Raw genomic sequence first — 17,624 nt, forward strand, 5'->3', positions numbered from 1 at the left:
CCGCTGTACCTGCCTCCTCCGCTGGGCCAGACCGAGCCAGGGCTTCTGCCTCGGCGCCCCCGGGGACGGGCCCGGTGCCAGCTGTAGGGCCTGCGGCTGCGGGGCGGTGGGCACAGCGGGGATGGTGGGCGGCTGCCGCAGGCCGTGTAAGAAGGCGGCCTCCTTCCCTGCAGGCGGCAGGGCGCTGGGACCCCGTCCTTGGGCAGTGCCCCGGGCGCCCCCAGCCCTGCGCCTGCGGGTACCGGATCAGGCTGCTGCGTCGTGGAGGTGCCGGTTCCCTTCTAATCGGATATAAAGCTGCCGACCTGCAGACCCCACTGCTACTTTCCTCAGGTTGGTCACCCTTTTTGTTCTCCCTGAAACTGAGCCATCCGTTTGATCCTGAAAATCGCTCAAAATTTACAGAAGCGCAGTTTTCTTGGTTGTATGTCCTTGTTGATTACCGACCTTAGGTTCTTCCGAAGGTAACGGTGATACATTGTCAAGCATCTTGACCGTAGTAATCTGAAGTAGAGACCGGTTTGCTGGTTCGCGTAGCCCTTCGTTCGGTAACATCTTAATCAATTCACTGTTTTGGAAAGAATAATGGACGCGCATTGCTTGAAATTCGAGCCACACCAGAGGGCATGGGGGGAGGAGGAAAGCGGCCTTGCCCTCCTGGCTGCGTTTCCAGGCAGAGCGCAGCCACCGCGCAGGTGGCAGGTGTGCACAGGTGGCAGGTGTGCACATGTGCCACACGTCCTGTGCTCGCCGCTCTCTGCTTATCATCAGCACGACGTCTCTTGCTCTGTAGCAGCCTGCCGTAGAAGGACTTTCTTGTGGTTGCCTCCAACTCCATTACAAGTAAATACATTCTGTAAATTATTTAATCAGTTCCTTTTGGTGGACATCTATTTAGCTGGTTTCCATTCTTCTGCTAAATACAGAGAAGGCCACAGCGGAGCATCCTGTGCATACGTGATTTTGTTACGTAAACGAGGGTCGGCCAGCGGGCTAAGTCCTCCTTTGGGAATTGCTGAGTCGCAGGGTGTGTGTCCTGACGAAGTTAACATGTTGCCACACTGCCCTCCCTGGAGGTGGTTTCAATTTAAGCTGCCCTGGCATCGGGGTAGATGACGACCTGTTTGGATTTTTCCTCATACCTGCTCCACCCCAGTCACTGAACTTTTACCTTTGTGGTGGGGACATGCCGCGTGGTCCCCTGGGGGTGTTCTGATTTGTCTGTCTCTTTCCACCAGCGACACCGAGCATCTTTTCACTTGCCTGAGAGCCGCTGCATTTGTTTTTCTTTGTCTATTTGTTGTTCTTGATGTTAATCGATTTTGCGGGGAGCCCCACGTACTAGGACGGCAGCTAACTCCGCCTTGATCTAAGTTCCACGGTTATCGCTTGTCCATTACGGATTTCTGTGTCTTGCGGACTGACCGGTTTTTGTCCTTTATGATTGCTGGGTTGTATCATATTGTAGAAAGGCCTTCTCCACTCTGAGGTGGTTGTGTTTTGTTTTTGTTTTTTTAACACATGTTTTTTGTTTTTTGGGGGTTTTTTGTTCTGCTTTGTTTCGTTTAATTTTTCTTTAAATGGTTCAGAGTCTGTCTTGGTATAATGTCAGGGTTACGGAATCGACCTTCTTTCCCGGACAACAGTGACTTATTTCAGCTTTGCTTTTATTCTATTTGTGACTTACAAATGTGTGTCTTTCGGACTCTCGTATACCTTCCCTGTGCATCTAACACGAGTCAGATAGATTTAGGACCACATCATTTTTTTAGGAGCAGCTTGGTGTAGGGGAAAGATCATCCTCTTCAGAGTCGAACAGACCTGGTTTCCGATGTGAACTCTGCAACTTCTTCAATATGTAGGCTTGGGCAAATTAAAATTACATAACCTGTCTGAGCCTCTGTTACCTCATTTGTAAAATATGGTTGATAGTAAGCCATTTCACAGATGGGTTGTGATAATTAGAGATAATGTGTAGAAACTGCCTATTCAGGGGCACCTGGGTGGCTCAGTCGGTTGAGCGTCTGCCTTTGGCTCGGGTCATGGTCTTGGGGTCCTGGGATCAAGTCCAGCATGGAGCTCCCTGCTGGGTGGGGCCCCCACCCCTTCTGTCTCTTTCTCAAACAAATAAAATCTTTTTAAAAATTAAAAAAAAAAAAAGAAAAAGAAACTGCCTGTTGAGTGCCTGGCACACAGTGAATACTTGATAACAGGAGCCATTATTACATCATTGTTGTTACCAATATCAGTAGTGTGGTGTTGGTCTGAATGAGGACACTGTGCCCCCGCCCCAGTCCCTGTGTGAGTCATTCTTCAGTAAAAGCTCGTCCTGGAAGCTAGACAGACCTAGGGCTTCCCTGCCTAAGCCAAAGACCATTGCACGTACCCAGTAACGAAGGGCTAGCATTTTAGGGCCATGCTCATACCTTCTGGGCAGATGTTAAATTGTTGGGGGTGTACATTAAGATAAGACCGCACTTTGCTGCAGGAGGAAGTCTGCCTGGTTGCACAGTTTGGTTTTATAAGCAGATCTGTGAAGTTAACAGTTAAGCATTTTGTCCAGCAGTAGTGTTAGTGCTGTTTGGCCAGATGATTTAAGAAAGGGGATCTCTGTGACCTCCTACCACAGAACTTTATGTGCAGTCCTCTCACAAATCTGGAAAGTAAATTGGTGCGAAAACTCAGCCTGAACAGAAGTTGATATCTAAGTTAACTTCTCTTTTTTAAGTCCAATAGCCCAGGACCTAGTCTTTAATTAGGTGAATCGATCATAGTTTCCCTCCACACTTCTTCCTGTATTCTGGGTACTTGAGTTTTATATGTATATATGGACTTGATTTCCCTGTAGGGTTTTTTTTTTTTTTTTTTTTTGACCTCCTTCTTTTCCTTCACCGATGTTTAATCTTAACAGTCCTTTCACAGATAAACTCCACTTTCAAAAACCACTTTTGGATTTATTGCTACTAGTCTCATTATGTCTAAACATCTCCTTCCGTTCTGTTCTTCTGTTTCCTGTCTACTCATCCTGCACCTTTTTAAACTGAAATGCTGGACTTCCCCTCTCTCAAGCTTCTTAATATCAATTCAGAAAATCTTAGTGTCTTAGATTTCTGTTTCCCCTCTTTTGTTTGCTCCTCTTGAGGCCCAAAAGTATGTGGCTAAACTTTACTTTTACTTGTTTTTTTTAACATAAACTGTCAGAACCTAATTATTTTCTGCCATCAATTATTTTTTCCTGCCATCAACGTTAAGAAAAGTTCCATTTGGGAAATTTTACTTGGTTTTATACGATAGATTTTCTTCCTAACCAGTAATCAGTCCACAGATAATCTATTGAGGGCTTATCATGTGCCAGCCTTTGAGGATGCAATGAGTGAATAATTCCCTGCCTTCAGGAGTTTACTTTCTGTTTTGTTGGGGGGGGGGGGGGCGCAAAAGAAGGAGAGAGAAAGAGAGAGAGAGAGAATCCTAAGCAAGCCCCATGCCCAACATGGAACCCGATGTGGGGCTAGATCCCAGGACCCTGAGATCATGACTGGAGCTGAAATCAAGAGTTGGACACTTACCCGACTGAGCCACCCAGGTGCCCCAGGAGTTCCCTTTCTATACTGAAGACAGACAGCGTATCAACCAAGGGATGGAATCCTTTAGTTACCTGGGTTATGGAGGAGATAAATGCAGCAGTAGATGAGAAGTGGCCAGGCTCAGAGGGAGGAAACTCATCCCCTTTCTTTACGGTTCTTTTGCTTCTTGTCTGACTGTAAATCTTGTATTCCATTTTCATGATTTTTCTTTTAATACTGTATTCTGGTACTTTCTTATTATCCAGTGTTTCATCCTTTCATTCATCCCTTAGATGGCCAACTGCTCGTTTTTGAGAATTGATATATAATCTCATTGCCTTATGTTCTTCTTCCTTATAATCTTATGCTTTCTTTATGAGTTCTCAAAGATTTCTTTGCCACAGTGTATATCGTAAAGGTCATCGTTAGTGCTTCTTGAAATCAAAAGGCATTTCTCCAAAATAAACCTTACCTTTTGACATTCTGGGCATTTTTTTTTTTTTTTTTTTTTTTTAAAGGACGGTGCTTCTCTGATGTTTGTCTCAGTGGAATGTGTGTCGGCATGTGAGGTTGCCAGCTGCATTTCTTGTAAGAACTGGACCACTATGAGACTGAGTTATTTTAGGAAATGATAGTGAAGAGTAAGTAGCGTGTATAGAGACTTTGCTCAGAAAAATGAGCAGTCACTACTTTTCAGAAAATGGAATCTTATGCCTTCGGAGTTGACTGTTTAGGTCCGAAAATGAGTACTCAGTGTTTTCTTTTCTGTTTTCAGGGATGACTCTGTCCCAGAGGACAACATCTGGAGGGGCATCCTCTCTGTTGTGTTCTTCTTCCTTATCATCAGCGTGTTGGCCTTTCCCAATGGTAAGTGGTGTCACACTGGATCACATCTCCCCTGTGCGTTGTGCCCTTTTGGTGTTCTGGGAGGTGCATGCCATCTAGAAGATGAAACCAGAAAGTGAGAGTAAGAGAAACGAATCTGTGGTGGTTAGGGCACAGGTGCCCGATCTGCCACGTGCTTGTGATCTTCCCGCCCTGGGAAGTGCCCCAGCTGTTTCACAGGTGCTTGAGTCTCTCACTTTTGCAAACAAGGGATTGGCAGGTAGGTGCAATTGAGAGAGTTAACTAAATTAATACGTGTTAATGTCTCTGAATAGTGACTGACAAATTGTAAGCTCTGTGAGTGTCAGCTGTTGTTCTTGTTGCTATTTTTGCTGTATCAGCTGAGTCATAAAATACTCAATTATTTGTTTCGTACTTCTTGCTAAGGACAGGGTCACTGCAATATGATTATTACTGAAATAATGTGTTGTCCCAGGTGATCTTTAATCATAGTAAACTTTGCTGATCATGCATTTGGGATATGTATTTTCATCATCAGGTGAAAAAAAACATTATTACTGTGAATTTTATTATCCCCATCATGATTATGGAGTGAGGAAAAGTCTTTAAAAAGGGAGGGGGGTCGCCTGGTGGCTCTGTGGTGAGCATCTTCCTTTGGCTCAGGGGATGATCCTGGGATCCCGGGATCGAGTCCCACATCAGGCTCCTGCTTCTCCCTCTCCCTGTGTTTCTGCCTCTCTCTGTGTCTCTCGTGAATAAATAAAATCTTCAAAAAAAATGAGAAGCCCATTGTGAATGCTACTCATTGCTGTTTGGAAATCTACCATGGTAATAGAGTTCTAATCCTAATTCCGATGTTATGTGTTCAGGAGAGGAAGCAGCAGGGAAGGGGGTGTTCCTTCACTAAGGAGCAATTTTTGGACACTAGTTGGTTACCCTAAGGTTGAACTGGATTCTGACATCATCTACCCAGAGTTAGAGTCCCTCCCACAGGGGAAGGGCTCAGCCCCATAGGACTGCCTCCCCTTCCAATGCCAACTGCAAGTCCAGGGTTTCACCTTTGCTTCCGACCAAATGGTTCTAAGTCAGACGTTCCCATGACCCCACCTTGGGTCCGATTAACTTGCTAGAGTGGCTCACAGGATGCAGGAAGTGAGGTTGCTCGTTAGATTGCAGTACCTGTTTATTACAAAGAATATCCACCAACAGCCAGATGAAGAAATGTGTAGGATACGGTACGTGGGAGGGGACTAGGAGCTTCCATACCCTCTCCAGGTGGGCCACTCTTTTGGCATCAGATAAATGTCCACCAACATAGAAGCTGCATGAACCCCATCCTTTTTGGAGTTTTTTTTGGAGGCCTCACCTACAGAGGCATGGGAACCAGTGGCCACTGGGAATTGCAGTCAGCCTCCAGCCTCTCACCCTTCCCTGGAGGTCTTGGGGACAGGACTGCGAGTTCTCACCCTCTAATCACATGTTTGGCTCCACTGGCAATCGGCCCTGTTCTTGGGCACTTTCCTAAGGCCTCATTAACATAGCAAAAAGTATTCATCATCCTTATCACTTGGAGTTCCTAGGGCTCGAGGAGCTCTGTGCCAGAAAAGGGCACAAAGACCAAATACATATTTCTTATTATAAATCACAGTGTCACACACATGCCAAGGTGTCTTTCCAAGATGGTGGCAATGCCATTATGTTCTGTAGTTTTGCTTCGTCGTGTGTCACACTGTGTGGTTTTGCTGGTGGCGTAATGATCCAGCCCGTGGAGCCATGACTGAATCCTGCGGAGGATGAACCATCTCAGGTAACAGTGTCATTTGACAGCTGAGTTTAACTCCCCTCCGCTCTGCCCCTTAGCCGTTCCTGTGAGTCTGCTGCTTACTCCGAGGTCATCAGACAGGACCATGGCCATTATTGCTCTGTGCGCTTTCTTCTTATTTCTTACCTAGTCTGTCCCTCTCCTACTACCTTTTGTTTTAAACATCAGTCGGCACATGGTAGGTGCTGAGGGAACTGGTCAGTCCAGAGGTGCCACGTCTGTTCTTCAAGCCTTCAGCTTCTCTGTGTTCATTGTCGCTTAGTTCTCGAAGGTCACTTCTTTGCGGCTTGAAGGTTTCTTTCCTGCCTTTGTCTTTTTCTTTTTTAGACTTGCTTTTTCTGAGTCCAGGGCCATTTTGGAAGTCTGAGCATCCTCAAAGATTGATGTCCCGAGAGCCATGATTTTACAGCCATCCCTTCCATGAGGTGTTAGCAGGAGCTGGGTCAGGGGCTTCATCGCGAGGGCTTTTCTGTAGGTAGCAAGGGCCCCGGGAGGCCGGGGGATGACGGCCGCTTGACGTCAGCCTAGTGGTGGCGGTAGGGCCTGGCTCCAGCATCTTCCTTTTAGTTGGTCTTACTCTGGTTCTTTCTCTTATTAGGTCCCTGGTGATGTGTTTTTATCTCCATCTTCCCATGTTTCCCTCTCCCTTTACTCCTGTTCTCTCTACCAGGGTCTGGCTTTTCTTTTTTCTCCAGGAATACGGCCCTAGGGTCTTAGTTGGTCTGTACCCCGTGGCTTTGGATCCTGCGGAAGTTGGCTGCTGGTTGTGCCCAGGTGTCCTCTGTGACCAGAGGGGCTAGCAGACCGCCTAGAGCCGGCCTCCTCTCTCTCTTACCTCGTCTGTTCCCTCCACATCCTCCCCCCACCATCTCCGCGTGTGTGTGTGTGTGTGTGTGTGTGTGTGCACGCACACCACTCCTCTGGGCAGAACGTGCCACGGGGAAGGTTTTTAGGTGGATCCAGGAAAGGACGATTCTAGGTAGAGAAAGATAGGACATAGGCAGCACATATTCAGAGGGATTCTCTGGGGCCGTGTGTGCACAGCGGACACTGATGTGTGTGCTAAAGGTCCACCTGTCCACACGTTACCTTTGATTAGTAAAATTACGTTTTCCACATTAAAGATTGTTCCCATTGAATATTTAAAAGTTGGAAGGCTTTAGAAGGTGCCAGTGTTGGTGACGGGGGAGCTGGCCAGGCGGCTGGGAGGGGTGCTCCTGGGCTCGGTGGCTGTCCCCTCGGGCCTTCCTCAGGGCCCCGGTGCTGGGTGGCTGCTTCTCTGAGCAGAACGTATGAGCCTCTTCTTGCTCCGGTCTTGTCACCTTATTTTCTGTCCTCCCACCCTTGGCACGAGTTCTCAAGTTAAGCAATGAAAATTAATGGGAAAGCTGGAGCCCAACAGCAGCTGCCTCCCCGAAAGGCAGTTTTGGGGGCGTGCCTGGGCAGCGGCGTTGCCCGGTCTGCTGTGTTCTGGTGACTAGGAACAGGTTCGTCCTTGACCCAGCAAGGTCTGCCCTGCACCTTCAAGTGGAGGCCTCAACCTGATGGCGTCCATGGTCCCGCATGCGTGAGCTCCTCCGCGCTGTGCAGGAGCATCAGTCAGCTCCCTTGAGACGGGGCCCTGGGATGCTTGTGGCGTCCAAGTAACCCAGGATGCCCTGCACTGGCTCGTGAGGCTCTCGTAACCGTCAGGATGCTTCTGGCCCCTGAAGAGAACGCCTGCTTCAAAACGGCCTGAAGAATAAAGGGAACGTCTGCTTTCCTGCGTTTCAGGAGGTTCTGAGGCTGACGGTGCCCGGGCTGGCTCATTCAGCCGCTTGGTGGCCATGGAGACCAGGCTCCCTGCTCCTCTGCTGGGCTGTCAGCCTGCCTGTGCCATGCCCTGCTGTCCTGTTGGTCCCATGGGTGCTGCCGGGCCCACGGTCACAGGCAGCATCCTGAGGGAGAGGGTGCCGCCCGCATGCCTTTGCAAGGCTGAAGAAGCCCTTTCTAGAGACCCTCTGGCAGTTGTCACTTCTCCTTGACTAGAGTTGGGCCCTGAGCCTCTGCTCCCTGCACCCCCGAGGCTGGGAGTTTACCAGGCCCTGGAGGGGTGGGCTCGTGATGGGTCGTCACGGACCACAGGGACAAGACAGACCGAGGATTGCTTCCGTTGGCCCACATTTTACCCCTGAGTTACCTGGGGCAGGAGTGGACACTCAGGGCGGGTGGGGGGTAGGTTCTAGAATCCCTTCCCTCGGGCCCGTGAACGGGAGACCCCGAGGGGAGGCCGGGGAAGGCGGATCTCATGTCTACGTCACTCTTCCTCTTTCCTGCCCTCTTCCCTCTTCTTCCCTCTCAGTTCCCTTAAAAATCGAAGTGCTGCCTGCGTCTTATGATAGCAACTGGCCGTGGAGCGGAGCACGACTAACCGTGGCCACCATGTCCTCAGCGCGTGATTGTAGCTGTCGCTCCATCACCGCAGGGCAATCGGGAAACCTGTTTGGCTGGGAGGTTTCTTTCAGCAGGTGGCTCGGGGCTTCGGGGCTCCCCAGCCTTCCCTGCACCCCCAGGGCCTGGCCCACGGGGATTGAGTCCCGAGGCTGCTGGGAAGACAAGTCACAGAATCCCCCCCTTTCCAATCCTCCTCTGCAAGAGGAACGCCTTCTGTCAGGGTCTCTGCCTTTCTGTGTGTCTCTCGTGAATCGATAAAATCTTAAAAAAAAAACAGTATTTTGAGGAGAGTGGAATGCTAGCGTTTCTTGATTTTCCTGAGTTTATCCTTTGGTTTGTCCTTTGGCCTCATGTGACTTCTCTGAGCTAAGATGCTCTTAATTGCATCTCCCTGAGGTTTGAAGGTGACCCAGAAGCTTCACCGGCCCCTGAATTTGAAACAAAAATCCTGTACCCCCCCACACCCCCCCACACCCCCCACCCCCGTTCTGCTTCCTGCTCCACCACTTTTTCTTAAAAAAAAAAAATTTCTTCCTTAGTTTTGAAATTCTCTCAAAGGTAATCTTATTCACCTCTTCTTAGTTTTTCCTAGAGGAATTCAAACTTTCAGATAATAATCTTTGTCACTCACGCCTCATTCAAGCAGAGAACCAGCGGTAACGGGGAAGGAGCAGACGCAGAGGGCACAGGCCTGTAGCTCTAGGGAGGCACCCAGTCCCCGGTTACTCCTGGGAGTAGCAGCAGGCTGCTGGCCAGGCAGCTGTGCTGCGATCGGCTTTTCAGTATTTTCCTCACCCTTCTCTCGTGGGTGTGATCCCATTCTCTAATTGCTGAGGCCACCTTTGAGGCCTCGCTTCTCCTAGCAAAGTCGTCTGATTTCCGTTTCTCTTGAAATCAAACTCCATCTCGGTATGTGGTTGAGACCCCTGTTCTAGATGGAGGGACTGGGAAGAGCCAGGCCGCGCCGGTGCGAGCGTGTCCCCAGAGACAGCCCTGCTGCCCGACGTAGCACCGGGCGGACAACCTGGGGCCGAGCGTGGACTGGCCCACGGGAGACCGCGGGCTGCGGGTGTCCGTGCCAGGCGCCGGGATGGCACTGCCACACAGGCGACCCGGTGCGCAGCGAGTCGGGGCTGACAACTGGCGATGCCACCGCCCTGGCCTCCGCTTTGGGGAAGCACTGACCGCCGCATTCAGCAGCACTCGCCGCCTCTGCTGGCTGGTTGGTCCAGTTGTAGTGCCGGCGGTGCCCACTCCCTTGGGCTCCTTGGAACATGGGGGCCTCTCCTGGGGAGCAGGCGGGCACACCGGTGCCTGAAGCGGAGCCGTACCCCACGGCGCAGGGCCCCCAGCGACACCCTCTGTGCACCACCGCGGCCCAGACCCAGCGCAGCAGCTGCCCGAGGCCTCCCGTACACAGGACGTTCTGGCGTGTGAGCTGAACGGCCACTTGTAAAGACCCTGTGCCTTCAGGAATGTGATGTGACGTTGCCCTGCGTGAGCGGGGAATCTGGACACGAAAGGGAAAGACTCGACGGGGAGAAGTCAGGACGGGGCTTAGCCGACTGCAGGAAGGTGAAGATCCTCATGCAGCTTCGGGAGCAACACGTGCCCGTCGCAGGAGTCTGGGCCGGCGGAGAGAGATACCCGAGGCCCCAGCAGCCGGGTCAGGGTAGGGAAGGGCCACGGGCCCGTACCCCCACGTCCCTGCACCACCGACCCTCGGATGTGTGCTGCACGCGCTGCACGGGTGACGAGGCGGCGCTGGGGGCACCCAGGGGCTCAGCGGTGGAGCATGAGTCCGCAGGGTCCCTGCTCGGGGTAGGGGTCCTGCACCTCCCCCTCCGTCCCTGCCGCTCGCCCTGCTTGTGCATGTGCACGCGCTCTCTCTAATAAATAAAATCTTAGAGAGAGAGAGAGAGGGCAGAGTTGTGTTTTCAAAAGGCTGCTCTTGGAGCACCTGGGCGAGGCCCTGGCGGCCCTGATGTAAGGACCCCACAGCAGCCCCCGCCCTGTCCCTGCTTGTCACCACTGGTTCCACATGGCAGCACGTCTCCCCGCCACCCGCTGGCCCAGAGGCCGCCAGGCCCGGCCGCCTTGATGAGGACATGGGGAAGCGCTGCGGGTTGGGCGGCGGCCTGCGGGCCGTGGGGAGGCGTGCACTGAGCCTGGGCATCCTTGGGCGGCTGGCTGTGGCACCCTTGCGGCACCCTCGCAGCACCCTTGCGGCACCCACCGGCTTGACAACCAGGAGGCGCGGCGTGAAGCCTTCCCCACCCAGCGGCCGCCCAGTCCCAGCGCCGTCCATGGCTGCAGAGTCACTCTCCGCCGTGCCCGTCCTCGGGCCTGGGGAGTGTGGACTGGGCAGGACTCTGCTTCCAGCCAAGTGGCCCTGCACTAGGCAGTGTCGACGCGCGAGAAGTCGCAGGGAAGCCAGGCCCGCGTGACGCCCCGAGGCCGGGGCTGGGGTTTGGGTGAAGCAGCTCGTAAGGCAGCAGCCGCCCGGCTGCAGAAGTGCCCCCCGGTGAGCGCCTGGCCGTGGGGACAGCGCTTGGAAGAGGACGCCACGAGGTGACCGGATCTGCCCTCTGCTTCCCTGGGACCAGTTGTCACGTGGAAGGGGGCCCGGTTCCTGTGCGTGGCTGCGCCTTCTGGGGAGAACCGCAGCTGCCAGAAAGGATGTGATGTTCCTCGGTGTCTGAGCCTTCGGCAGCAGCACTCAGAAGGCCGGCAGCTCCGGGGGCCTCTCACCACCTCCGTCGAGCCGAGCTCTCACCACCTGCCGTCCCGAAGCTCAGGCCCTCCCGACTTGCATAAGCCAAGGCCCCCGGTCCTCACCCACTGTCTGGACTGCCCCGGTCCAGGCTGAGGAACAGGCTGCACGTTGGTGGCAGGGACGCTTGCAGCTGGTTTTTCTAACGTGAACCCGATCCCTCAAGAGAAAGCAGTTAAAATGTTTCAGCGTCATCTTTTTTAAGATGAGGTGGGTGATCGAGGAGGAGTTCCAGAATAAAAATTATGATGTGATGCTTCCCTCGGATGGGATTCCAGGTTGCCAGCAATGGAAACTGCTGAGTCAAAGGACCTCCGGGGTGGTGCCCGGGGGCTCAGCGGTGGAGCGGCTGCCCTCAGCCCAGCTCGTGACCCCGGGGTCCTGGGATTGAGTCCTGTGTCGGGCTCCTTGCAGGGAGTCTGTTTCTCCCTCTGCCTGAGTCTCTGCCTCTCTCTGTGTGTCTCATGGATAAATAAATAAAATCTTAAAAAGCAAAATAAAAAGACTAACTGGATGTTGGCTGCAGGCCTCCTGGGAAGGCTGGAAGGCTGGGTCCCAGGCTGAGCTGGGGACTGGCTGGTCACCCAGAACTGACCAAGGAGGAGAGCACACCGAGCGCCGAGTGCCCCGTCCCCATCAGCAAGCTCCCTTGGCCCCACTGTGCACGTTGGCTGCTGGTGCAGGCGGAGGGAGAGGCTGAGGATGGCACACCTGGCTTGGTCTCACCAGCCCGAGCCCCCGTGTGGTGCAGGGTGGCTGGAGGACACGGCCCAGTGGTGCGGGAGGCCAGGCCACCCCCCTGCTGAAGACCCTCGGGGCGTGCGGGCAGGCTGTCCCAGGGGCGCGCAGCCCCAAGACGATCCCGCGCCACCGGAGCAGGGCTCCGTATTTGTGACCTGTACCCCTTCCGCTGATGACGGTAGGTCCGCTGGGTCCGTCAAGGCCCGGCGGGCGTCCACTTGTTTTTAAGGAGATAAAGCAGGAGGGGAAGTGCTGCGCGGCCCTGTGGGCAGAGGGAGTCCGTCCAGCAAAGCCCATGTGCGCTCTGCTGAGGCCGCATCTGCCTCCCACCTGCTCACAGGTGTCGTGTCACCGCAGTCCCCTCTGGGGCCGGGTGCTCAAGCTCCAGCTGCACGGGTTTGTTCCCGAGTCCTGTCCCCCATGATGTCCAGGCACCGCCCGTCCTGTTGCACGCCCACGGGGGCGGCCCAGGGGATGTCACCTGCTAAGCCGCCGCAGTGTCCACGCTCTTACGGGCCGTGGCCTGCGAACCTTGCTGCCCTGACCCCATCTCCAGGGGAAATTAGGGCCTGAGTTCAGAGACAAAGCTCTAAAAACAAACTGCCGTTGTGGAGACTTGTACCGGCGACAGTTGTGGTGACGGGTGCTACAGTGAGAATTAAACATTTCAACCTAGACTTTGACCTCAAAATATTTATGTAGAAAAAAGTCTTTGACAGCGGAGACCTGTTTAGTTTTGTTTTAAATCTCCATAGAGGTCAGCACTTTGGTTTTAGTTTGTGTTTGAAAGCAGTTTCCTCTAACCTTGCGTTTTCTGTCTGCAGGCCCATTTACTCGACCCCATCCGGCCTTATGGAGAATGGTTTTCGGTGAGTTACCCATCAGTACATTTGGAATGTGTCCTGCTTAAGTCCGTTTTCTGTATGTCATCGTAGCAATTTGACGTGCTGCTCGGCAGTAAAACTTCACAGCGTTTAGCTCTTTGGTGTTCCTCATATCCATCTTTGTGGAAATTCCTCAGGGCCACACAGACACACTGGTGGTGACCTTAGATTCCCACATGTGGCCGCCGCTGCACCTCCGCTCGCCCCCCGCCTGCGCTGTTGTCTCTTAGCGTGCACGGCTCTGACTTCGGGAACGTGGCTTGTTTTTCTCCCTACATGTTCATGTGGCTCCTCCCTCACGGGTCCTGTGTAGGCATCCAGAAGGGACTGGAGACCCCACAGTCTCCGGAGCTGGAAGCGCCTGGGAAGGAAGCAGTCCTTAGCCCTGATTTGAATTAAGGCTTGGTGCTCAGCATCTCTAGAAATACTGGATTTCTAGTCCGTCAGTCATCATATCTCCTGAATGGACCTCAAACACGTCTTTCAGATGTTAGCTCTTGGCTCTGTCTTGCCTATGTAAGACATCAGATAAATTATTTTAGGGTGAGAACATGTAATGTCATGAAAAGGACCCTAAAAATGGATATTTTCCCTCACGATCACCTTTTTTCTTTCAACCTTCAGAGGTGGTCAGTGAATCTCTGAATGGAGTGGCCTCAACCCTTCAGCAGGTGTTCACTGAACGCCTCCTCGTGGCAGGGCTGCCGCGGCCCTGAGGCTGCCGGAGAGGGAGGCAGCACAGCTGTCCCAGACAAACTATTAAATCAGGAATCAAAAAACATTATATGCTGCCAGGAGTTAGGAGGTTAATTAAAACCATATGGGGTGACGGTGACCGAGTGGCTGCTATGACTTGCAGGTGCAAGGAGGGATGCGTGCTGGAAACGTGCACGCACAGTGGGATCCGGCAAGGACTGGGGTCACTGGAAGCTAGGAAGGGGAAGGCTGCCAGAGTGGCCTCCGCCAGCAGGAGCGCGGTGTGTGGCAAGCCAGGCTGGCGGGGTAGAGCAGGCCCTGGGGGAGTAGTAGGAGGGGGCCAGGGTTGGCCTGGGTGGGACCCCAGGGGCTTGTGGCGGGGAAGAGTCAGATGGGAAGGGTGGCGGGGAGTCCAGGACGACTTCCTGCAGAGGACGGATGCGATTCACGGCCATTTTCAACTAGATTGTCCTGGCGGCATCATATGTAGGTCTCACGGACGCGGTAGTGCTGTGTGGACAGATGAGGCGTGCTCAGCCGCGTGGCCAGACCTGAGCTTGTCCTATTGCAGATGACCCATTGTGGGTGATTACTTATTTCTTGCCTGAGGTCTTTTTGGGGTCATGGAGCCCTTTGATAATCTCATGAGAGCTCACCCTTTCTCAGCACACACGCACACACGTGCACTCACACACACACAAGTGCACGCACGAGCATACACATGCCACATGCGTGCACGCACACACATGCATACACATACGTGCATACACACATGCACATACATACGCGCATACGTCCATACACGTGCACACATACACACACGTGCACACACATGCACACACACGTGCATGTTACATCTGGGGCTCCATGAACTTTGCAGCTCAACCATGAATTCCAGTTTGAGAAGCTCTGCTCCATCCACACAGATGGTTTTCTTTTTTGTCTTAAAATAATTATTTTGAAAGGATTTCAGTAAAAAGGTGTAGTGGGAGGCACGCGAGATGAAAACCTGTAAAGCAGCTGGTAAGAAGGCCGAGGAGGTCCGCGCACGGCAGGCCAGCCCCGCCGTGCCCTGAGCTCCCAAGGCCAGGCAGAGGCCCCGTGGCAGGGCCTGGCGCCGCACACGGTCCAGGGCGCTCGTCCCAGCCGCAGACGTTGTCTCCTCTGGAGCAGCTCGCGGGAGCAGAGGCTGAGCCAAGTTCACACGGAATGCTGTGATCCAAGGTCATTCGTATCTCGGTGTCTGGGTGCCCTGCTCGCAGGTTTTAATTCCAGCAGGTTCTGGGGAAAAAGACCTGATAAGCCACTGGCGTTGGGTTTCCACGTCCTCTAAGAGGCTTTTGCTGTTTAAAGAGCAGATTATTAAGTTTATTTTTCAATGATATGCGGTGAGTATTAGGACACCAGTTATGAGGTGACAGGGACGTGATGCCCATGAGGGTGGACGTGGGGCGTAGGGTGTAGGTATGTGGCCCTGGGCCACCTCCGGGCGCCCCTGCCTGGGCTGTCCACACCCGACTTGCCCACCTCCGTCCACTGTCCACACAGCAGCCAGCGTCTGCTTCGTACAGTGTTGCCCGGGTCATCTTCCTTCTCCCATTCAAGTCTGTCCTGGGCTCCTTCCTCACTCATGGTAGAACCTGGAATCTCTGCCACGGCCCCCGAGCCTCATCATGGCAGTGCCGCCTGGCTCCCTTCCCTTTGGTGCTGGCACCCCTTGGCCTTACCCACCCCCCAGGCCCTCCCCCGCACCGTGGCCTTACCTTCCCCCTGACCTTACCCCACCCCCAGCCTTACCTCCCCATAGCCCTGGGCTTACCTGGAGGCCATTTCCCTACCTACACGCCACCTGTCCTTGGAGACCCAACCTGAGTGTCCCTTCCTCAGAGAGTTGCCAGCCCTCTGGGTGTAAACCAGTTCGGCCTACCTGCCTTGCTCCTCGGCGGGCGTGCCGGTTGTCACGAAGACCCCGACCCGCTGTGTTGCCGTGTCTGTGTCTGCCTGGCCCTGAGAACTTGGTCTGCGGCGTGCCGCGCGTCTGGCTCAGAGCTGCCTGAAACGTGAGAATGTTCTTGTTTCCCTCAGGACTCAGTGTGCTCTACTTCCTGTTCCTGGTATTTCTCCTCTTCCTCAACTTCGACCAGGTTAAGTCCCTCATGTACTGGCTAGATCCAAATCTTCGATACGCCACAAGGGAAGCAGATATCATGGTATGTACCTGTCGGGGTCAGGAGTCTCCTAGGGACTCAGTCGACGCGTGGGAGGAGGACACAGTTGGCCTCACGTCCTCGCCTTTTGCTTCTGTTTCCTGTGCAGGCCACGTAACAGCCAGGTCTCTGGGGAGGTGAGCGGTGTGGTTTGCATGAGCGATAGGGTCCAGGGGAAGGACATCCTCTCTCGGAGTAAAGGGGATGCTGGGAGGCGTGTGGCCGTCATGGTCAGACTTCCGCCACTGCCACCTGCTCACTGTAAGACTCTGGGCAGCGTACTTGTTAGCCAGCCCCTTCCTTTCTTGGAAACTGAGGGAATAGTCCTTATTTGGGAGTTTTATTGTGAGCGAAACAGAGTAGCATTATCTACGTCGAGGCCTTGCACACTCCAGGTCCTCAGTGGTGGTGGTGGTGGCTGTTCTAGCAGGTGCGACCCTCAACACCACTGCTTTCTGCTCTAACCCTGACACTGTGATCCTTCGAGATGAGGGTGTCGACTTGAAGGATCCAGGCCAGAAGGGGCCAGTTTTAATGATCCAGGCCATTTTGTTCATTATTATTATTTTTTACCCATAAAAATAATTTCATTCTTGGGTACAGCTACTCTGTACTTCAGCCTTTAAGGGAGAGACTATTTTATACAGGAATGCTATTTCTTTCCTTTTTTATTTTTATGTTTCTTAACAATACCTAACACTTGGTACAGACTGAGGGAAGAACCTAGTGATGCTTAGAAAAGGAGAACAGGCATCGGGCCGTACGCAGGCCTTGCTTAAGAGACGATACCAAGGGACTCGATGAAAGGTCCAAGAAGTGATCGTTCCACTGGACTTGAGGTTGGACAGTGTTCCAAGATTTTATCTTTGACTTCACAGAGGACATGCTAAAGGAAGGGAGAGGATGCCAAAAATGACCTAAAGTCTCAGGATGGAAAGTCCGTTTGGGGGTTTCTTGCTTGGAGGAGCCGAGTAGCCTGGGGTGACGTGGAGCTTTTCCTGATGACAGCAAAGGCAGTGACGGGTATGGAGGCCGGGGCGTCACTGACTGTGGGCTGCCCGTCCCACCAGGCCCCGCATCTGTTCTCTGTGTGCCTCACGTGCACATGCTAGGCCTTAATGTCCCCCATTATATCAAGAAGGGAATGGATGAATATCTCATTGAAATCACAGAGCTGGTAAGAGCCCTCTAACCTCAGGACCTGATGGTGCCCTGGGTGTATCGTTATCACATCAGCAGCGTGTTCACACCCATGGGGGCCTTACGAAATGGAGATTGGAGGAAATAGGACTTATTCCAGATAGGATCATATCCCCCATGATTTTCTTGAGTTTTTGAGCAAAATTGGTTACATCACGAAGTAAACTGATCTGCAGCGTGAATAGGACTTGGTATTTGGTCAAGTGTCCCTGGCTTTGGGACGCCCTCTCCCTCCTGCTGCCCAGAGTTGTGCCTGTACCCGCTCCCACGTCCTTCCCACGACTAGGACCTCGAGGCCTACCTGATGGGATTGATCGTCGGCAAGTCTTCATGGATAATTACGATGCCAGTAGTTACATTTGGCCCCTTATGACTGTCGAAGTGCCTCTGCACATGTTCAACTGCAGAACCAGTCCCACGAAGGGTAGAAAGGCCTCCAGAGTCATCTTCGATTCACGG

The 17,624-nt window shown here is 53.1% G+C and overlaps 1 protein-coding gene across 6 annotated transcripts in view; it reads left to right on the plus strand.

The window, feature by feature from the left end:
• Positions 1-17,624, plus strand: part of PTDSS1 (phosphatidylserine synthase 1) — a 71,063-nt gene that overhangs the window by 25,934 nt on the left and 27,505 nt on the right. For 4 of the 6 annotated variants that reach the window (XR_003130393.3, XM_025433582.3, XM_025433578.3 and 1 more), the window contains exons 2-4: positions 4,339-4,430; positions 13,003-13,047; positions 15,844-15,968. Coding sequence is in view for 5 of the 6 variants with exons in the window: in XM_025433578.3 (XP_025289363.1) it covers positions 4,339-4,430; positions 13,003-13,047; positions 15,844-15,968 (262 nt within the window). In the remaining variant the exon portion in view is untranslated. Of the gene's footprint in view, positions 1-196; positions 334-4,338; positions 4,431-13,002; positions 13,048-15,843; positions 15,969-17,624 lie in introns of those variants that run through there. The other 2 variants (XM_025433581.3, XM_049103814.1) reach the window with 2 other exon arrangements.

This window comes from Canis lupus, chromosome 29 (assembly GCF_003254725.2).
Source record: "Canis lupus dingo isolate Sandy chromosome 29, ASM325472v2, whole genome shotgun sequence".
In the NCBI taxonomy this organism is placed as follows: domain Eukaryota; kingdom Metazoa; phylum Chordata; class Mammalia; order Carnivora; family Canidae; genus Canis; species Canis lupus.